The 22,119-nt window shown below is 47.0% G+C and overlaps 2 protein-coding genes across 2 annotated transcripts; one reads left to right on the forward strand and one right to left on the reverse strand.

Annotated features, from left to right (window-relative positions):
• The first annotated feature begins 2,143 nt into the window (after positions 1-2,143).
• On the forward strand, positions 2,144-14,594 carry LOC137908522 (E3 ubiquitin-protein ligase UHRF2-like). The gene is made up of 16 exons (XM_068752933.1): positions 2,144-2,296; positions 7,592-7,990; positions 8,401-8,723; positions 10,618-10,836; positions 10,993-11,102; positions 11,214-11,400; positions 11,604-11,727; positions 11,967-12,074; positions 12,166-12,270; positions 12,352-12,458; positions 12,967-13,129; positions 13,254-13,391; positions 13,466-13,739; positions 13,941-14,089; positions 14,270-14,368; positions 14,448-14,594. The coding sequence occupies exons 1-16, from the start codon at positions 2,144-2,146 to the stop codon at positions 14,592-14,594; spliced, it is 2,805 nt and encodes a 934-aa protein (XP_068609034.1).
• Positions 14,595-17,470: 2,876 nt separating this feature from the next.
• oaz1b (ornithine decarboxylase antizyme 1b) lies at positions 17,471-20,772 on the reverse strand. The gene is given in 6 exon segments (XM_068752771.1): positions 17,471-18,445; positions 18,570-18,655; positions 18,840-19,012; positions 19,247-19,333; positions 19,335-19,386; positions 20,606-20,772. Coding segments are annotated over 6 exon segments (654 nt in total). The 5' UTR covers positions 20,731-20,772; the 3' UTR covers positions 17,471-18,314.
• Positions 20,773-22,119: the final 1,347 nt, after the last annotated feature.

Below are 22,119 nucleotides of genomic sequence, written 5' to 3' on the forward strand. Positions count from 1 at the left end.
GTCTGCAACAAACTCCGTTATGCTGTCGTACTGCTGATCGATGAACTTCTCCTCCATTCTCTGCAAGCACATTGACTGCCTCATCTGCGTCTGACCCCAGCAGCCGCGAACTCCTCCGACACCACGCTGGGACTCCTGGTAGCCAATGGGATGGAGGAATGGGGCGGTTATCGCTTTGTGCTTGTCCGACAGAAATCCAGTGAATATTTTATACGCTTGCTGGACCTCGTAGCTCATGTCTTCCTCGAAGCTATTGCTGGAGACGCAAACCTCGGGCAGAGACAGGTCACTGTTTGAAAATGCAGACAAGCCATCGTTGCTCAGAGCAAGATGGAAACCTTCGGCAGAGACGTCTCCACCGTCGCCGGCACAGTGTAAAGCTACTATAGTCTCGGAATCGCAGGTGCCATTGCTGAGCCCATCCTCAGTGATGGCCAGATCAGTTCCTTCAGTGCCGCTCTCCGCCCATTTGGACTGCGAAGACATGGCATCCGAGACGGGCCGCTGATGCTGAGCCTCGGTTAGTCACAGTCCAGCGTTCGTTTGCGGCAGAAAGGTTGACTGCGAGCTGCCGTGAAGTAGGTCGTTACGTCCTCCTGATCCATGGTGCGGGCACCTTAAATGGGCAACAGGTGTCACAGAGGTAAAATGCAGCGATTCCAGTCATAGTAAGTGTTCAAATTATAGTTACAGGCGTGTATCTATATGGAGGTACGTGTAATATATATTTTTTTCTAAATTAACAGAACCATACATCATTTAAATCTACCTAATCTCGCAAAGCCCCCCCTCCCAACACACCTGGATCACTGGTTAGCTAGCTTGATGTTAGCTATTAGCGAGCTGCGTAATACTATTTATATCAACGTTACACAAACAAAGTTTATTCCGTCTGCTCATGGAAAGACGTGCGGAATAACACCAAAAACAAAACGGACCAGTAGCAGAGCTTTGGCTAAACACAACACACCTGAACGATTATCCAGGTCGGACCCAGACATATTATACAAAAGGTAAACAACACAGTTATTACGCGAGCCGCGACATCTCCACAAGCTAGGTTAGCTTGCTATTGTCTCCAAACCTGGGGCCTGCAATTGCTGCGTTCGCTGTCCATGCCGTAACAATTAAATGTTAAAAACGGATAAAACGTTCCGCAGACATCTCTAACGTCGCCTGCGGCACGGAGTCACGTCGGTGACGGCGAAAGACAAACACAGGAGCGTTAGCCTAGCAGGTTGTCCGACAATGCGTTCATGATCTGCAGGCGAGCTAGCAATTTACCGCTAGCTTCGCTGCTTGACAACGACTTTACGACACATTAAAATGCATATATCAAAGTTAGGCTCACATCAGGTCGGCTCATGCGCGATAGTTGTTCATCCTGAAACGCTCCAGGGCTTTTACGGACGAGCTCGCTCTTCTTCTACGGTGCCGTTCACCTCCACCCTGCGTGCGTCCAATGCGAAATGTTGGTTGGTCGCCTGTCTCATTACGCAATATTTTTACACTGTAATGTTAACCTTATAGTGATTTTAATACCTCATTATCGCAGAAAGAGGAGTATTTTTTGAGGTAGTTGTCATTCAACAGCACCAGATTGACGCTCATTCATAATTTGAGCGCTAAAGCGAAATTATAAATCACTTACAAAACACACAAACTGGAGTAGACGTTCGCTGATATTTGACCGCAAGGTGTCGCTACTCACTAATTTAAATCGCATGCCTTATTGCTGGAACGCCCCTCAGAATTAGATGTCTTGAGTTTATTCCACTGGCTGCGGATTACGCGTCATCCCGTTTGACCATCACGCACGGCTCCGTCCTTCTTGACGCTAAAGAGGTTGCGCTGCGCCTTTAAGTGGAAGCCAAAGCGCGTTTAAACGTCATTACGCGAGACTTTGCTTGGCGCCGCGACCTCATGTGAGGCACCTCCTGCGCGGAACCAGTCCCGACGTTGTCTCTGCAGAGGGAAAATCGCAATGGAGCCCTGAACGCAATTTTTTTTTTTGTGTGTTTTTTTTTTGTTCCTTTTCTCCTTTCTGGCTTTTTAACCCCTGCAAAAAAAAAACAAATAGTCGTAGTTCAAACCCGCGCTGCTCTCCGCCATTTAGTTGAAACGTAGCGGGGCGGTTGCAACGATGTGGATCCAGGTCCGCACTATAGACGGGAAAGAGACCCGAGCCGTGGAGGATCTTTCTCGGTTGACCAAAATCGAGTCTTTGCGGTTGAAAATAGAGGAAATCTTCAGCGTGAGCCCCCAAAATCAGCGTCTGTTCTACCGGGGGAAGCAGGTAAATGTGTGTGTGTGTGTGTGTGTGTGTGTGTGTGTGTGTGTGTGTGTGTGTGTGTGTGCGTGCGTGTGCGTTATCCCGTTATGCAACAGTCGGGGAGGGTGTTTTGATGCTTTTTGGGCATGATTCGGTTTCTGGTGGTCTTCGGGATGATTCCGGACCCCCGCGCCAGCTTCCTGTTTTGATTTGGAATTCATCACTAGTTCTTGCGCAAGGGCCCCCGGGTACTTAACGCACCAGCCATGCGTAAATAATAATAATAATAATATTATTATTATAAAACATATTGTATAACTGTACGTCCATATTACGCTGCTATGTTGCATTGTTTTTGTTGGAACCGAGCGCACCCACACATGCAACAAACGTGTCACCGCCGAAGGTGCGTTTGTTTACGTCACCGCCGGAGAGAACCGGGAGCATCTCCGCGTCGGTGTCGTGTTGTGATGATGTTGATGATCAATTGGAGGGAGGGGGGGACTCTCGTGGGTCCACGTGCCGTGACATGTAAATGCTAAGTTGCCTGTATTATTTTAAATATGCGATACTGATATTTAGATGCCATATATTGATCGCCTCAACTTTTCATTGCGTTTGATCCTTTTGTGTTTGTTGCATGCAATGAATGACCTACATTAAATTCTAAACTAACTAAAATGTATATTGTTTTCTGTCATTGTCAAGAAAGACTAACTGTGCTTCAGAAAAATGTTTTTTGTGGCAGGACTTCCTCTGATTTGCTTATTGAAACGAGCAAATGTTTTTGGATTTAAAGCCGTGACCAGGCTGCAAAGATTTAATATAATCCCTCTGGCAGCAAAGCGACACGCTGCTATAGAACGGCGCCGGAAGAAGTCATATATTGCTGTGAACGGATGTTTATGTGCGTTTTCTCTCTCCAGTACGCCACGTCTATTGCTACTAAATGTTATTGCTCTGCAGGGAAATGGAATACAAACTGTCACCTCCTACTGTTCTGACACTGGCACATGTGCTTGTGCATCTTGACAGGTGACTACGTGCATGCAAGCATTAGAACCTGAGGTTTATAGTTTATAACACACTTAATGATCCACTGCATACAGGGTGTTTTTTTTTTTTTTACTATTGGAATGGTCGATGGAGAATAATAGAAAAAAATATATATGGTGGTCATTTTTATAATGCGTGAGAGGATAGTGCCATAGACAGAAGGAGGACGCTTCTTCTATGCGTGTACTACTAAGGGACACCTGTGCTATGATTTATTTAACATTTAGCGTACGTCACGACTCGGCCTTGCTGCTGTGCTCAAACCCAAAACGCCCTCCACCATGTTGTGACGTCACATTGTTTGCACGCAGTCGCACATGTTTTCTTTTTTACTGCTTCAGGTTGTCCTTTGGTGTTCCATTTACACGATTGTGTTCTCGAATACTGCACCTCGTACCCATCTCTGCAGGTTCCCGCACGTTTTTAGTTGGCCAATCCGCTAATGGCTAGCCATTGCTATGTAACGTGGTAGTTTTTGTAGCACCAGTGTCATTTTGGAAGCGGCGCTGCTGAAGCGTATGGATTTTTATTTTATACCGCCATTCGAATGAGCAATTTTTCAAACAACAAGCAAAAGCGTCAACAGAAGTGCAGTTTAGCTAACTAACATTAGCTTCATCAGCCATTACTTAGGCGTCATGATGAGCTGTGTTGACCTGAGCGCTGGTTTCAAATGCCAGTGAGTCCAGCGCTTCCTTCATTTCACTGGGAAATGCATGCATGTGTGTGTGTGTGTGTGTGTGTGTGTGCACTTGTGGTGGAGGTGGAGGGGTGGTGATTAGGGGATTTCCATGTTTTAAGCAATGCGTGGAATGAGTGAGCGACGCGCGGCTCGGCACTAGCTAGTGTTCCTTTGCACGCTAGAACTGCCTTGTGTTGGGATGTGGCCTTGTGACAGAATCACTCCGTCGAATTCCTTTTCAAAATGGCGTCTTGTTTTTCCCTCTCGCTGGCTGCGCACACGCTGTCTCGCCGGTTCAAAGTCATGCTTGCCCTTCAGTCGGAAGGCGCTCCCAGCCAGCAGCTCGCGCAACTTTGCCTCCCTGGTTCTCCTTTCCTTTAAATTTCTGTTGTTGTTTTTTACAAATTTGTCTGCAGAATCCCAGACTTTGTCTCTGTTTCACTTTTAACAATAGAATCCTCACGTCACCCGGATTCACCACACGCCGACGGACGTTCACAATCCACGCAGCCTCTCTGCTCTTCGCCCGCCACTCACTTTACTGGTTCAGGAAACATTCCCCCCCCCCCCCTGCTTTATTAAGTAGCTTAAAGCTCAGCTTGTGTCTTTCCTCTATAAATGTCTGTTCCCTGTTTATTTTTTTTGCTGAGGCAGCAACATGTTTCACGTCAAAATGGGTTGGGCTGTCGTCCAAACGTTCGCTGTTGCCTACTGTCGAGCTACGGGCCGTCGCTGTGACCTAGATATCACGTCATTAATAAACGGGCGGCGATGTGGTTATTCCTTAGTTATTATAATAAGCTGTAGAATCTGGTGGAAAACTTGAGGGGACGAGTTGGGTGCAGCCATGCATGTAAACAATCACACCTTTCTTCGACAGATAGGCCCAGACAAAGAATCGGGCTCCAACGCCAGGCTTTCACCCCCCCCCCCCCCCTGCGTGTTTAATAGTTTTGCCACTCCTAGCCTACTTTGTGATCTATTGTCAGTGCATTGTGAACAGTCGGGCTTCTTGTTCCTCTACATGGGTTATTATAATATTGGTAACATTTATTCAAAGGCTTTCAGACTCACACAAATCCACATTAATATTCACCGTTGCTGTCCCAATGTTCTCCCTTTCTAGTTTACAGTTATCATGAAGGAAACGAAGGCACTTGTTATTATCTGAGTAATTTTACCATTTTCGGTGGGAAATATATTTAAACATTTCACTATTTAAATGATTACATTAACTGAAATAATTTGTCACCTTTTCTGGGTATTTTGTGCAAAAAAAACAATTTGGGAGGGGGGATTGAATGTCTTTGGGCAAGATGAAAGATGGGAACCTGGTGCACGGCAGGCACAGAGACATTGTTTTTTTTGAAATATGACCTGTTTTTCTCAGTGTTTTTCTAAAAAAAAAAAAAGGCCTGTAGGCAGGCAGAGGCGGCGGGCGAAGAAGAAACCGTCGCCGGCTTTGTAAAGCCTGCCTCGGCAAATCTGGCCAGTTTCGGATCTGCTATGAAACGTCCTCTCCTCCGTCAGCGCGTTCGCCGGGTTGGGCCTTTTTTTAAATCTCGTTTTAGAATTGTTTAGATATGACTGCACAACAATGCATTGAAATGAAAGATTGCATCCACATCTCTACCCATCCACAGTTTCTATCCAATAATCGTCGCCATTGGCTGATTATCATAGAATGAGAAGCGTCATCACCTTGTAAATGTAAATCTATGTTTTGCATGTTCGGTAGGCTTTTGAACTGCGATGCCAGCAGCCACAGGTATTTATTTCTCTTTGTACTTTCTCGCATCTTTGTTTGAGGTTTTCCTCTGACGCCGCGCTTCCATTTGTTCCAAAATGGAAGATAAATAAATCTTTGAAAGACTGGCTCCTTAAAAGCAGCAGGGAAGAAAGAAAAAATGGTGTTAATGTAATTTCACTGAAGAAAATGAGACACGTGGAAACGGCCGTTTGGCTGTAATTGGATTGAGGGATCTTTAAGTCGAGCCCTTCTGCTTCGCCGTGGCTGAAGACTCACCGGGAACAGCGAGCCGTCTTTAACCCGAGCGGCGTGACGAGCAACGCTGCGCCAGAAGCCACGCTTTTCTGCTTCTCGTACCAAGCGGAAAACGCCACGTCCTCGACGGCGGAGTTCATTTCACACCGAAAAATGTCCAACACGCTAACATTTCTGTCAAAGGCATCTTGACCTTCAAGAATTTATAAAGCACGTTATGGCAGCCGGGGCGGGGGGACGGGTTGTCCTTTGTTTTAAGGTGTCTCCAGATGATAGTTAAAGATGTCGGCGCCGTAACATCACGAGGTGTCGAGGTGGGAAGCGGGTGCAGCTTGAAATAATTTATGAGGACTTCGTGCGGCGCATGAAATTCGACGGTCGTGTCCGTCTGCATAATCCTTTATCCCACCGATAATGTCCACTGTGGGGGGGACGTCTCCTGTTAGTGTCCCCGGTGGGAGTGTCGAGCAACACGAGGCGGGTGGATTTGGGACGTACTGATGCTTAAAGCTGAGAAGGGCATCAAAGGCATGGAGACAAAGGGAAGCTGAGGAAGACAGAGAGACGGACGGGGCAGGTGAGCGTAGCGGCCACCGTGTCCGGCCCTCTGATGTAAATTTCATGAGACTATTAAGAACAGGGAGGGGTGGGGCCTCCACCCACGCCTCCGGCCACGCTCCTCCTCGCTGTCAGCCGAAGAGGAGAGCGGCGAGCGAGACTGGCGGCCACGCTCGCCGCTCCGCTGCAACGGGCTTGTGGGATGGAGGCTGAATTAAATGGCGGACGACTTCGCACGTCTGCCGTCGCTTCGACTGCGTTACTTGTAACGCCCGATCAGAGGCGCAAGAGGAAACGCGGGCTCTAACGGGCCTTCGTCCTTTTTGATGATGATGATGATGCTCGGCCTGAATGGGCCACGTTGATCGTTCTTGGTTGTGGGTTTCTGTGTTGACAGAGATTATGTGAATCAGATTTAGGGGTTGGGGGGGGGGGTTGCTCTCTCTTGGTTGTCATAGCAACCCAGTCATTTCTTTCCCCCCCAGCTACGTCTCCTATCACTTTAATTTATGCAGTCATTTTTTTTCCTCGACTTCTTGAAGAAAGCCAGTGTGTGTGTGTGTGTGTTTGGGGGGGGGGGGTCTGTCTGAGGGGCGCTGCAGCTCGGCACCCGCTTTCTTTTGGGCCGACGGCGTCAATGAAAGCAAACTGGCGAAATTGGTTTTGCCAGGTAATCAGTACCAGCCATAAATAGCTCATTATGCCAAATGTTGTCCCTCCCCCCCAAATTCTAAGAATTTGAGAAGCCGAATCGATTCAACCGTTCGTTCTGAGAATATTTTTCGTTCATATAATCGCCAGCTAATTGATCATTTGAGAACAGATTTAAACGCCACTGGTATATTTAAGGGCATGTTATTTAATGGTTAAGTGCTGCTGGCGCCACGTGATCTGTGTCAGTTGAATATGCTCGATGTTTATAACAATTTTTTGAATGAGATAATCAAGAAATAAGTGCAATATGTCCATATCTGTTTGGATTCAGGATTTTTTTTTATGCCTTTTTATGCCTTTTTAGATGGAAGATGGCCAGACGCTGTTCGACTACAACGTGGGACTCAATGATATCGTCCAGCTGCTGATTCGCTCAAAGACGGACCCACCAGACAGCCCGGCCCCAAAGGATTCCTCAGGTGTTGCCTGTAGTGCGTCTCCTCCCCCCGGCCACAGGTCGGAAAGCCGCAGCCCCCCAGCTCCGGCCTCCCCTGCTGCTGTGGCAACCTCCACCCACATAGACAATGACGGTGGCGGCGGCGGCGCTATCAGCGCTGTTAACCAAACCAAGCCAGACACCAGCGCTACCGGCAACTCAGCCGGTGCCAAAAATGGGTTCGAGCCCTCCAGTCCGACCCGGGACACCCAACCCCCGACGTCCAGCAGAAACACACTGATCGACCCGGGAATCGGCGTGTACAAGGTGAGGATGGTCGTATGAATGGGTTGGAAAACGTTAAGGGGACGGCCAAAAAAAAGTATTTTCCAAGCAACCCAAGAATTTCTATTAATGCGAAAAGCTAAACGCCGCTGTTTCCTTTGAGAAATGGCGCCTCAGTTCCTCACGGTAAATCCCCAGACCTTGTTGTGAGGTTCATCCTAACGAATCGCACCGTATCACCTCCCAGAAGGAAGCCCGCTTCTCCTCGTGGGAGGGGCTTAACGGGATGCAAAAACATTTATTGCATCCGTTTGGGCTGCGCTTTACGCCTAATTAGCCTACTTGGCTAACGTCTGGACCACAAACAGATGTTTGCTTCATTCTGTGTGGTGAAATAAGAAAAAAACATCTAACACAAATGATTTTTTTTTTTTTCCTTTGTGTCTTCTCAGATAAATGAGCTGGTGGACTGTAGAGACGTCAGCATCGGTGCCTGGTTCGAGGCCTGCGTCGAAAATGTGACGCGTGTTCCCAAAGGACAGATAACGCCTCCTAAGGGCAAGGTAGGCCGGCCCCCGAAAAAGGCTAATGGCAAGCTGGAAATGGAACAGCAGGGACAAGTTCATGGCCGGGGCCAAAGCACAGACACTAACAGGAATCATGTTGTGCTAAGCGCGGAGCGTAATGGAGCCTCCACCTCTCAGACAGACTCTGCTGCAGCTTCAGAGACCAAAGAGAGAGAAGAGGACGTAATTTACCACATTAAATACGAGGAGTAAGTAACGGCTCGTTGCTAAGTAACGCCTTCTTCGTTGCTTTACTAAATTTCTACCAAGTGTGTGTGTGCGTGTTTGTGTGTGTGTGTGTGTGCGTGTGTGTGTGCGTGTGTGTGTGCGTGTTTGTGTGTGTGTGTGTTACCAGCGGCTTCAAGCATCAGTAACATTGGTTTGATGTGTTCAATTGCAGCCTCCACTGACAGGCTGGGGGGGTGGGGGTTGCGTAGTTGATGCTACAATTGGGATTCTATCTCCTGCACATTCCCATTCCAGTAATTCATTCAAAATCCCATGTTTCCATGGTAACCCATGTGCTCTCGGGAGCATTACTTCTTTGCTTGCCTCCTTTCGCTGTTGCCTGTAATTGCTGTGAACAGAACGCTGGCGAGACGCAGCCGCCTCGCCAGCGTCTATCGTGCGTGTGCGTGTGCGTGTGCGCGTGTGCGTGTGTGTGTGTGTGTGTGTGTGTGCGTTTTTCATCAGGGGAAGTCATGCCAGAAGAAGCTCAATCACAGTTTGGTTAGTATTAAACGCGTGCTTTCGATTCCCGTTTGACATTGCACGACCATTTAAATCCCCAATGTTCTCGTATCGTTTTGGGTATTCATTAAATTGTTTTGTTTTTTACCTCGGGTGCGCAATTTGTTTCATTTGATAGCTGTAATTGCTGAATTTAAAGTACATTCGTCAAAGTTTCTGCGGTTTGTTATTTGCTTCTCTGACTGTCTCCAGAAGTCAAATCCATTTTTTTTCTCCTCTAAATTGTTAGCATTCTGTTTTCATGACGTCTTTGCCTTCTACTCATTTGCTCTCTCCCCAACGCTTAGGATCCGCCCGAGTCCTGAACGCCATTTCAACGTTTCCTCTCAATGAAATAGATTGGGTAAATCTTTGAAGGGTTACTTCTATGTTTCCCAGAAGGGGGGGGCTTCTAGCGCTGTAACTGACTGTTGGCATGTGCACGTCTATCAGCCCTTAAAAAATGCCCTTAAATTCATTCACAGGGGCCTGAAGTCGGCAGCGTCGTCGTCCCGGTGCTTGTTCTGAGTAGACGGCATCTTAAGATGTCGGCTATTGTAGCCATTTTTTCTCACAATCCAGTACAGACGGTTTGAGGAAGTACCCCAGCTCTGCAGTCTGCTCACTCATGCGCAGAATTCTCCAACGTCGCCTTCGTCCCCCTGCCGTGTGTGCGAGCGGACCTGAGCGTGCAGCGTGTCCCGCATTTAAAGTTCAGCGTTGACATATAGTTTATAACAATTAGCGGCTGTCGGCGAGTGAGAAAAAGCTGCCAATCCAGCCGGAATCTTTATAGTTAATGTTAGGGTTAGCTTAGCACAATGGCTGTTTGCTAACCCCCCGCCTCCCTGAATTTCAATCGTTTTTATAATCCAGCCAAAAAAAAGAGCCGAATGGGGGGGGGGGGAGAAACTGCTCCAGTGGGAACGTTTCAATGCTGCAGACCGGTGATTTGTCTCTATGTGCAGAATGGAAAAGAGCAGGAAACGTGTCACGGCAGCGGAATTAAGGTCGCTGCATCGCATTTATTTTCTGCGGCGGTGGACGGCGGCCATAGGAGTGAAAATCCCTCCGTAATCCCTCGCTCCTACCCAGCCAGAACGCCGCCGTGTGCAAATGTCTCTCTGTGCACGTCTGTGGATTCGAGGGCTTGGAAACGGGGTGGGTTTTACTTAAAAGATCCCAAAAGTGGGCTGAAGACATTAATGATTAACGTAACTAATAAAACTCACCCAGTCCAGTATCTCCAGGTAAAATCCTTCTATTGTTGCATGATTTTATGTCTCTAAACATTTGGCTACAACTGTAATGACTACTCATATGCAAAGACAAAGTTATTAACCCCCCCCCCTTTTTTTTTTGTTTCTGCCCCAGCTACCCAGAGAACGGTGTGGTGGAGATGGGGCGGGTGGACGTGAGGCCCCGTGCCAGGACCCTGCTGCGATGGGACCAGCTCCAGGTGGGAATGCTCGTCTTTGTCAACTACAACATGGAGACGCCGGAGGAGAGGGGCTTCTGGTTCGACGCCGAGGTTCAGGGCATCGAGCAAACCTCCCGCACCAGCAGGGAGCTCAGAGTCAAGATCCGCCTGGGGTGAGGGGGGGTCTTCCTCCTTAGGTGGGGAGGGTGACGACGGGTGCAAAGATGTGTTTTATTTGCTTAATTAGAAGCGCTGCCGGGCTCATTTTTGGTCTTTGGCGACTCCTCCAAGGGCATGTGTTTATCTCTCTCTCTCTTACCCCCCCTTAGGGGTCCCGGAGACGTGATTGGGGACTGTAAAGTTCATTTCCTGGATGAAATCTACCAGTCGGAGAAGCCCGGCGCTCGTGCGCTCTCGGCTGCAGACGGACCCTTCAAACGTACGCGGGGACCCCCCCCCCCTCGGGACGGACACGGTTGAAAGTTGAGGCAAGACCTCGAACGTGGGTTTACATCTTGTGTCCATACGTTTTGCGTGTGTTGAAATCCAGGGAAGAGCGGGCCCGAGTGCAAGCACTGCAAGGCCGACCCGGACGCCGAGTGCCGCTTCTGCTCCTGCTGCGTCTGCGGCGGGAAGCAGGACGCTCACATGCAGCTGCTGTGCGACGAGTGCAACATGGCGTTCCACATCTACTGCCTCAACCCGCCGCTCGCCACCATCCCGGATGACGAGGACTGGTGAGAGAGAGAGGCCTCCTGCTTTTGAGATTGGAGATTAACGGCTCTTCGGTATGAGCCGAATTGCATTCCTGCGGTAATTAAAGGGGCGATCGAGGTTAGAATTAAATTGGAATAATGACAGAATGAAGTTACAGGTGTGAGATGATCTAAACCCTACATTCATAGATGCACAGAGCAGGATTCCTCTCCCTCTCTTCCAGGTACTGTCCCACCTGTAAGAACGACACCAACGAGGTCGTGAAAGCCGGAGAGAAGCTCAAAGCCAGCAAGAAGAAGGCCAAGATGCCTTCGGCAACAACGGAGAGTCAGAGAGACTGGGGAAAGGTGAGCCCCGGGGGGGGGGGGGGGGGCACGATACGGGTCACACGATTAGCCGTGACCGTGACACGTCCCGTCCCGTCCCCTCGCCCCTCATGCAGACAGAGGATTCCACTTTCTTGACGGTCGCGTTCCACAAAGTCTGACCCGACGCAGACATTTGTCATTGTTGGGTTTTGATCGAAAGGGCCTTGCCTGCATGCGGCTTGACTTTATCGTTGCCTGTCTTGCTACCCCGATTGCAGGGCATGGCCTGCGTGGGACGTACCAAGGAGTGCACCATCGTTCCCTCAAACCACTATGGACCCATTCCCGGCGTTCCCGTTGGAACCACCTGGAAATTCAGAGTTCAGGTTAGACGTCATTTCCATTCATCCTGAATCTCCTATCATTTACCCAACGGCAATAATTAATTACGGATGACATATTTGTCACACTTTTCAGGTGAGCGAGGCGGGCGTTCATAGGCCGCATGTCGGTGGGATCCACGGGCGCAGTAACGACGGCTCCTATTCGCTCGTCTTGGCTGGGGGCTTTGAAGATGAAGTGGTGGGTTCTTTTTAACCCGTCATTCACTGGGGAGGGGCACGCCGGTCACTCTTTCTCACGCTCATCCATGATCTGCCGTAGGACCGGGGGGATGAGTTCACCTACACCGGCAGCGGGGGCCGCGACCTCTCTGGAAACAAAAGGATCGGCGAGCACTCCTTCGACCAAACGCTGACGCACATGAACAGGTAAAGATGACCCTCTGTCTGTTCTATCGCGTCATTGGCTGACGGGAACGTTCAACCGCGACCCTGCTCCTCAGTCGGCGTTCCTCGTGTTCATTCCGTTTCACGCGAGGCGCCTCTTTGATGAGTGGGGGGGGGGGGAAGCATTGATTACAAATGAAACATAATAGGCTAGTCTTTCAAAGAGGGCTGTCATAGGTCAACTGCAAGATAAACGGTATGTAGTTTTTTTTTTTTTTTAAATGCTTCTTTTTTCTTAACAATATTGGCATAAAACATAAATATTCCTGCAGACAGACAAAATAAATAAATAAAATAGTTGAAGAGGTTTAAAGTTTAATTACATGGACCGTCTCAATTTAGTCCATTTCAGGATGTCTACTGTGCATGTTTAAAAATGATTTAAATGAATGCTCCTGTCATGTTTTTAGGTTTTCTCTTATCGTTATTGAAAAAATACGCTCAAACTTCCCTCTGTCTGTCGGTAATTCTTCACATATTTCTCCTGCAGGGCGCTGGCCTCAAACTGCGACGCACCCCTGAATGACAAAGACGGCGCCGAGTCAAAGAACTGGCGGGCAGGAAAGCCAGTGAGGGTCGTGCGCAGCTCCAAAGGGAAGCGCATCAGCAAATACGCCCCCGAGGAGGGGAACCGCTACGACGGTATTTATAAGGTACGGGGGGCTTCATTCGGTTACAAACCAAGAGAAAGCAGAAATCGAGCATCGCTTCTCCTCCAAAACGCCTAAAAGCATCCGTGAATTTGATCCGTTTAACGCCGTTCTGGTTGCGTTTCAGGTCGTAAAGTACTGGCCGGAGATCGGAAAGTGCGGTTACCTCGTGTGGCGGTACCTCCTGAGGAGGGACGACCAGGAACCGGCGCCGTGGACGCCCGAGGGACTGGACAGGATAAAGAAACTGGGCCTAACTGTTCAGGTGAGAAGAAGCATTTCCCTTTTCTGAATCCGGTCGTCCTTTTGGCGCTCACGTCTCTCGTGTGTCTTTCGCAGTACCCGCCAGGCTACTTGGCAGCAATGGCCAACAAATCCAAAAGGGAGACTTGTGCCAGGCCGGGTCGAGGGGGCCGGACTAAGCACTATTCCAACAGGGGTAGGCCACGGAGGCGCAAACTCAAGGTGAAAGAGGAGAATGGCGAGAAGGAGGAGGAGGAGGAGCAGGAGGAGGAAGAGGCGGAGGCGGGGGAGGATGAGGAGGAGCAGCAGCTCATGGCCGTGGATGAAGAGCCGCAGAGCAACGGCGAGCAGAAGAGAGACAGAGATAGCGGTGGGTGCTTGTCGAAATGCAGCTCAGACACGTTGCTGTGTAGAGGACAGGTGGGACGAGTGTGGGACGTGTGTGGGACGAGTCCTTCAGGTAGTTTCTCAGTGTTTCAGGACATCGGCGGCGTCTTTTCTCCGGGCATGTTAAAGAGCTGCATATTGATTTGCTTCAGTCTTATTTGTGTTTTTTTTTTTTTTGCACCAGAATTGTCCCCGGCGCCGGAGCCCCCTCCCAAGCGAGTGAAGATCGAGGAGGCCTTCCAGCTGTCGGAGCAGCAGCAGCTGCTGATCCGGGAGGACACGGCCAACAAGAAGCTCTGGGATGAAGCCATGGGAAACCTGAAAGAGGGACCGGTGAGGATCCCGTTTAAAGCAGAGCTCGATGGAATCTTAAGAGAGCTAAAATGTCAGGGTCATCTATCTCAAAGACAAGTCTGTAAATGGCATTTAAAAAAAAAAAAAAAAGTTGTTTTTCTGCAGCTGTGAAACCCTTTTCACGCGTTTCGTTTCTCTCTCTGTGTTTTGCCCGTCAAGAATTTCCTGCGGAAAATGGAGCAGATCTTCATGTGCGTGTGCTGCCAGGAGCTCGCCTTCCAACCCGTCACCACCACCTGCACACACAACGTTTGCAAGGTGTGCGCCGCTGGAACGCACGCGTTTCTAATCGCCGCTGCTCAAAGGCGACTCTTATATTCTGCTGCTCTCTCCACAGACTTGCCTCCAGCGGTCGTTCAGAGCGAAGGTCTACACTTGCCCCGCCTGCCGCCACGACTTGGGCAAAGACTATGCCATGGCCCAGAACGTGACGCTCCAGATGCTGCTCGACCAGTTCTTCCCCGGCTACAGCAAGGGCCGATGAGGTCAAAAACCCGCACCAGTGCGTAAGACGCGCACGTGAGCCCACGTTTTTTTTTTGGTGTGCCACTCACGTATTACATCAAGTACCTAGAGCTCCTCTTTAAGACGCATTTGCGTACTTACCCCGCGGGGCAAATGTATATTGCATATACAGCAGCCATTTATGTACACAATCATTCATACACAAACAACCTCAGTCGGGACTGACCTCATCTGTTGACTTTGGACTGTCTCCATTAGCATCACCAGCCTGAATTCAAGCAAGGACATTTGTTTTTTTTTTAACTCCTTTATTCTTTCCACACAAAGACAAACGCACAAAAAACACCCAAAAAACAAACAATCCATACATTGTTTGTTTTTATTTTGTTGTTACTGCCCCTCCGTTTTTACCGTTTGACACACGGCACAAGGTTTAGGAGCTAAGGCCCCCCCCCCCCCCGGTATCATCGTGAAATCGGCCAATGAACTCCTGCCAACCTGTACACATTTTGTGTACCATGTACACAAGTCTCACACCAAAAACGAAAGAGGAAGAAGAAGAAATACTTTAAATTATGTACTTTAAGGCTCGACAGCCCCCCCCCCCCCCCCAGTCTCGCTTTAAACGCATGAGTTGTACCGCTCGCATTGAAGGGGTACGCTGTGGGTGGATTCCGTTGTTACCAAGCAACCGCAATCAGGAAGGACGTTCAGAGAGCGTTGGCATGTTCTGTGCTCGGCAGACCTTCCTTTGATTTTTGGTTCTTTCTGGTCGATTTAAAAAAAAAAAAAAAACGGTTAACCGGCACAATCTGCTTGAATTGCCGCCGAGCCGTTGCTCGAGGGATCGATTGCGCAGCGAGGATGAGGAGTTATTTGTTGTCGTATTACATTTCCAAAATGGAGCTACATCGATTTCAATGAGCCTGGGGAAGAAAAAAAAAAAGGCCATATATATCTATGCACTGTGTGACCAGTCTGACATCGTCACACATTGCTCATTAGCATATTGATGAGAGTGCCTTGTGGGGCAAGAAAATACTGTTAAGCACCGAAAGGTGGCATCCGATGCCCGGTCAGTTTTCTCATCCTATTTGCACAAACACAGTTCATATGCATTAAAGTAAAGATTTGATCAAGTTTTGTTTGATTCCGCTGTTGAAAATGTTTGTTTATTTTTATCAGTCCTCCCATAAGCAGAACTTTGTGAAATGGATCGATTGGTGCCTAAATTAATAATTTAAAGTCCTCTTAGCCAATTAAGATGTCATTAGATGGCAAGCGGCACAAATGGGCTTTAACGAATACAAACAAAAGTAAACGTCTAACTCAGAATGGTCCAAAACATAAATTTGAATATTTTTTTTTTACTATTATACAGCTCACTTTGGTACTTTAAAATGTCCAGGGTTGGCAGGTCTGGTCTGAAAACTCAAACAACCCACGGACGGCATCCCCCCCCCCCCCCCCGTGCACTTTGACCAGTTTCTGGACCTGCAGCGTGGATCTTGGATCTGAAACCGTTTCAGCTCTTGAGTTGGTTTTGCGGGAGAATGACATCACCGACCCCCCCCCCCCCCCCCCCCTCACCCGCAGCAGCCTTTAAGGCCGAGCCATGTTTAACGCAGAGATGACATGTTGGACATTTAGTTTCTCGCCACTGTTCAGATCACAAGCAAAATCTGTCTGACCCCCCCCCCCGCCTACAGTCCTCGCATCACATCCTCGTTTCTGCTCCATCATACAGGAATCTTTTTAATAAACAACATTCAAGTACAAATACTATTATGGTCTTTCAAGCTACCTGTGATGTGCATTATTTCCACTGTTCCTCAATCTTGTTCAAACATTTCTCTCCTCCTGCCTTGACCAGCAGGATGATAATAGCCCTCATTTCTTTCTCTGCTGTGATGTTAGCCTCTCTCCGCTCTCCCCTCTGTGAACCTACAGTACTAACAAGTTTTAGATGTTTTGTGGACACTTGGCTTCAGTGCTGTGCTTTTATTTTTATTGCACTTTTGAAGAAGAAAAAAAAATCTTTGGAGTCTCATTTACTTTTCCTAGAATGCTTGCCACGATCTGTCGATACATCATTTCTCAAAAAAAGATTTTTTGTTTTTCCATCTTAATCATCTCTCATTTTTACGTGGCAACCTTTGAAGATTTGCAGCATACGCCATTCTCAGTTTCATTGCTTCATACTGTGATCTGAAATGTTATACATGTCATAACACTTGATATGTACCTATTAAATATTTGGATTCCATAGCGTTTTCGTTTTTTTACCCTTTAGACATCTTGCATGATTCTGTCTGCACCGTAGGCTCAATATCCTAATTGGTCATGCATTCCCACTCCAAGTTAACTTATTCAAGATGAATATTTTCCACTGAACTGCTGCCGGTTATTTATTTGGTTCTCTTACAGGGTTATCCAATTTTTCATTTTGAAATCTTCTTATGAAATACTTTGAAATCTATTTTTCTTCAACTTTAAATTGGAATTTATGTACAGTAGTGGCAATAACATTTCAGATGAAGCAGTTCACAGTAGACGCTGTCAGCAGCTGGCGCACTGAGTTAGTTAAAACGGAATCAAATGAATCTATTCAGGATCCAGACTTCGATTATTGGAGCCTCCTGGTGGTTTTAAGATACGCGATGAGCTGGGCGGCTTCCCAACCGGAGCAGTATTGGACACTTTTTAAAATTAAAACCAGGAATGTTTTAGTATACATTAAAAAAAAAGTCTTATACACAGGTTGGTATAATGGAATATGCACGAAGGCGAAGTTACTATAATTCCCATCAGACCTTTTCCTCTAAAATGTAAAAGGCATCATGTAGTTTATGAGTAGGTGAAGAAATGCATCAAATAAAGCAAACAAACTTTTTGGTTTTTTTTTTTATTTTATCACAGAAGCACAAGAGGTCCCACTATGTAGGCGAACAACAAACTCAAAATTATCGTGGGAGAAAAAGTTAAAAGAAATGCTCATTCAGAAAAAAAACATCCAGTATGACATCACAGCACCCCCCCCCCCCCTTCCTAAAACCGTGTGCTATGATATTGCCAGATATACAAAGAATCAAAAGCGCTTCAGATTGGCACCGGTACACTTCACACTGCAGCGCCGCCATCTTTCTCCATCCAGCTCCAGCCTGCATGGGACCTCTAATCTGCTGTGAAGTATTTCAGGTGAAGCTCAAAACTCATTACAAATATTCAATATACTTAAGTTGGTGCTAAAATTAAACCGGTTCAGCCTAAAATAACATGCAACAGGATGAGAAATCTGAAGCCGTCAGTCATACAATCCAAAGAAAGTTGGAGTACCCGAGTGTAATATTCTGTTGACCTTTTCTCTTTGTCATACATTAAAGAAATGAAGAATCCTCTTCAATCTATGAAATGAAACATTAAAAAAGGACTTCAAGAAATGGCTACTACATCAGCGTTTAACTGATCCAGCTTTGACATTTGCAATATAATAAGTCATGAAAACAAAAAGAATCCCTCCTTCAGGTGACACCAAATAATGCCTGATGAAACCTGGAATCTAAACACGGATAGTGGAGATAGATTTACACCTGCCGTTAGCTTGAACACAAATCGCAGAGCAGAACGGCTACCACTGAGCGTTTAACACGGACAGGTGCGGGATGGGTAAGCAGGGACGTGATGCGCAGACACGGAAGGTGCAGGAATGGGGTAGTAAGTAGAGGGGACGTCCAGCGGGTCAGTCCTCGTCCGAGGAGTCCCGGTCAAAATTGTAGGCCATGAAAAACACATCGGGGCGAGGTGGGACGAGGGCATGGCCCGGTTTCACAATCTCAAAGCCCAGGAAACCAAACGTACGCACCAGTTTAGCTGGAAGGATAAGGCGTGCAGAGCAAATGTTAACAATGCAGGATAAATAACACAGAACGCAAAAAAAGAAATTATTGTTCTGGAGTGTCGAGTGGAAAAAGGTAAAATGGGTGTGTGCACGTACCTCGATCATCTCTGCTCTTGTAAAAGCAGACAAGCACGCTAACCACTTTCAGATGTTCTTCAGCATACTCCAAGAGAGCAGCAAAACTGGGAGGGGGGGGGGGGCAGAGCAGCTTGGATTAGAGAGCACAAAAACATGTTCCCTTCAGAGGAGAACGCACCTCAACAAGTTCTTAAACACTGAGGCGCGTTAATTTAGCTCTGCAGAGTCAAATCATCGCCGCCGCCACAAAAACAAAGCGTGTCCGACGGGTCTACAGTCCGTCCTCACCTCTCCTTGCTGCCTTCAGGAAGGGGGCCAAGAGGCACCTCCACATAGAGCGCACCGCCCCTCAGGACAGCGTCCCACTGCACGGTCTTGGTAACACATGGGCAACTTTGGAAGTGCAGTATCCCCGGGCGACCGTTCCCTGCCGGCTCCTCGGTTACAGTCAACCTTCGGTCCTGGAAACACAAACATGTGTGACGTGTGGGAACAGCCGGACGACGAACCCTGCAGAAACTATCCTGAAACTCTGTCAGACAGAAAATAAACCTGTGAATAACGCTAGACTGACCAAATCAAATAAAGCCCCCCCGTGTGTCTTCCTATTTCGCTGCTAACCAAGACTGAATCACGGGACAGGAAATGGTTTCAGCGAGAGGCGCCGATTCTTTTCCTCGTGCGGCTGAACTTACCGAGTGAAGCAGCCGAGTTGAAGGAGTGTGATCCCGTGTGCCATTCCCTCGCCCACCTGGGATCTTCGGGGGTGGGAGAGGGGCATCAGGAGCACCACAGAGGCCCCGGGCTGCGGGTACTACTACAGTGCAAGGATAGACTGGGGGGGGGAGGAGACAAAGGAAATAATCACAAATCTAGAAAATAAAAAAAACACAATCTGCAAGGTTTTTTTTTTTTTGTCGGTCATCTTGGACGTTATTTGGTGGATTTCATGTCATGGGATTCAACACAGAGACGTTGAAAAATGTTGTAATTATGTCAGGAGAAACTGGTGATGTCATCACAACTAACTTAATTTTTATTCCTACAATTACATTCATGGTACAATCTACATCGCACAGCGCTTCACTCTTTTGTAGAAAAACAGCACCTCAACTATTTATCTTGAATTATTTGTAATAAATAAATTAAATGATTACGCAGGAAGGGCTGGATGTTTTAATCAAACTATAAAAAGAAAGGTAATCTTGTGACTGAGAAGCTTCAATTAGAATGTAGTTGAACCTTAGAAAAGTAATTATCAGTAATGAATCTAATTAGTGTAATCATTATTTTCCAACAAGACACCTGGAAATAATTAAAGCGCCCTATCATCTATACTCCCTGCATCTTATTAATCATATCTGTGATAATCAAGGCACTCCTTTGATCAGATCACGAGGTCAAATTGACCAAAAACGTGCTCGACAGGTTTTTTTTTTCTTCTCATCAATTGTCGTAATTAGTCACGGCAAGAGAGCCGAGACGCAGATGTCGTTGCGTAACAATGTTTAACGGGAAATGTCGCCGACCAAGCTAGCGGCCTTGTTTCTTTTTGTACTCGTTAATTTACCATTAAAAAAAAAAACCATTTGGTTTTAATGCATCAACACGGGACAATACAATTTTAATTAACGTTAGAGCTACTGTCGATTCGCCCTTTATGCTCTCCGTCGATAAGGACACAGAAAATAAGCAGCATTTACCGCATTGAGGAGTCCATGCTACTCGATTAGCTCCAAGTCGCAGGTAACGAAAATGACGTAACAACTTCGACGCTGTTCGTAGCTAACGATGCTATAGTCGTCGATCGAATCGGTGGTTCGGCGCTCTTTAATTTCGCAATTACTTATTTTATATTAAAAAGTTGAAATTGCGTCCGTCACGAAACGTAAAGCTGCTAAATGTACAAGACAAATTAACTACACGTTAAAAATAAATAAATGAAAGACAAGGCACTTCCGCCTTCGCAGACGGCTAGCTAGATAAGCTTTTCGCCACCCCTCCCCCACAAAACGACTCGACAAAATAGGAGAGGTACTGCCTCGATGACTTACTTCCCAATCATGTCACAGATACTACTACTCGAGTTCTCCATGGTAGTAAAAGTGTGTTGTTTCCCTTCTTTCTCGCGAGCAAAGCAATGACTATTTAGGATCCGCTGGAGGTTGGATTTTACCATCCGGCCTCGGGTAGAGACACGACGAGCCGTCCGCTTCTGCTATGCTCGGCTAGGTAGTGGGCGGTCGGAGAGACGGGAAGTGGTAGGAAAGAGAACAGTCAAGTTAGGTTGAGATAAAGCTAGTCGCTTCCGTTACCTTTTGTTTCAAAATAAAAGTCAAATGAATGACGAGCGAAAATGAAGTGGTTAGCGCTGCAGCCTGTGCGGAGTTTGTATGTTCTCCGTGTATCCGCGTTTGCTGATAGCGCAATTATAATTAATTAGCTTTAATTAATTAAAGCTGTTAATAATATATACAAAAAAAAATCCGATCAATAATAGACATCTTTTTATTTTGAAAGAACGAGGTGATATTCGCTCTTCTTTCGAACTACACTTCCGCTAACAGACTGACGGTAACGAGACACGCCGAGGCAATCGAGCTCGTAATTATACAACCGTGAAGTCACCGGGGGTTATCGACTGACCCCGACCTTGGATGATTGATTTCAATAAATCAATACCAAATCGGGACAGCATAATAAACATACACGTCATGCTGGCTGTCGTTAGCCTGGGGGGGCTATGTGGTCATGGAAAAGTACAAAAGGGGGCGAACAACAAACAGAATACCTACGGCGAACGTTATCCGCGTCATTTGGATTCAAAATTGTACCTAAGTAGGTAACTACGTAATTTTACTTCAAAAATTTACTTACGTAAAATTATACTTAAGTAACATTTTGAAATAAAAAATTGAATCCATTCGCGGCGTTTGATGATAACCTGGGTGGGGTTTGAAATGCATCTCGCCTGTTATTCCTATGTTATCCGCATGATGGCGATAAAGCAGCATATGCCAAGTGTCGATGTTGCTTTAAGATATACAGTACAACAATTTATTTATCGAATTATATAATATGTAGTGTTATTGAGACATTTTTGATATGTAAAGCGTCTTTGAGTATCTAGAAAAGCGCTAATAAAATCAATGCATTATTATTATTATTATTATATGAAGCTTAGTGGTAATAATAACACGTGACCCCATTAAAAAAATTCTCAGTTCAGCTCAGTTCAGTATTTGCAGTATAAAACATATTGGAAAAGGGTGCGAAAAGAGCTCAATTTGGTTGCACTAAAATTGTCTCAATCAAGTTTGTCCCTCAGCATGATCCGTAGTTTGGTCAGGAGAAAAACATTCTGCGCGACTCCGCCCACCCTGCTCAATCAAGTTTGTCCCTCAGCGTGATCCGTAGTTTGGTCAGAAAAAAAACATTCTGCGCGACTCCACCCACCCGCGCAATCAAGTTTGGCCCTCAGTGTGATCCGTAGTTGGGTCGGAAGAAAAAAAGGAAAAAGCGAAGCCTGAGAGCGACGCTCGCAGCTGATGTCCGAGCGGCTCGAAAC

Source organism: Brachionichthys hirsutus, chromosome 19 (genome assembly GCF_040956055.1).
Source record: "Brachionichthys hirsutus isolate HB-005 chromosome 19, CSIRO-AGI_Bhir_v1, whole genome shotgun sequence".
In the NCBI taxonomy this organism is placed as follows: Eukaryota; Metazoa; Chordata; class Actinopteri; order Lophiiformes; family Brachionichthyidae; genus Brachionichthys; species Brachionichthys hirsutus.

What these genes read in the sequence shown, in the direction of transcription:
- LOC137908522 (XM_068752933.1), top strand. Translation starts at nt 2,144, where the DNA reads ATGTGGATCCAGGTCCGCACTATAGACGGGAAAGAGACCCGAGCCGTG. An exon ending in CGGGAATCGGCGTGTACAAG is followed by an intron (nt 7,991 to 8,400) that starts GTGAGGATGGTC and finishes GTGTCTTCTCAG; the next exon opens with ATAAATGAGCTGGTGGACTG. An exon ending in GAAACCTGAAAGAGGGACCG is followed by an intron (nt 14,090 to 14,269) that starts GTGAGGATCCCG and finishes TTGCCCGTCAAG; the next exon opens with AATTTCCTGCGGAAAATGGA.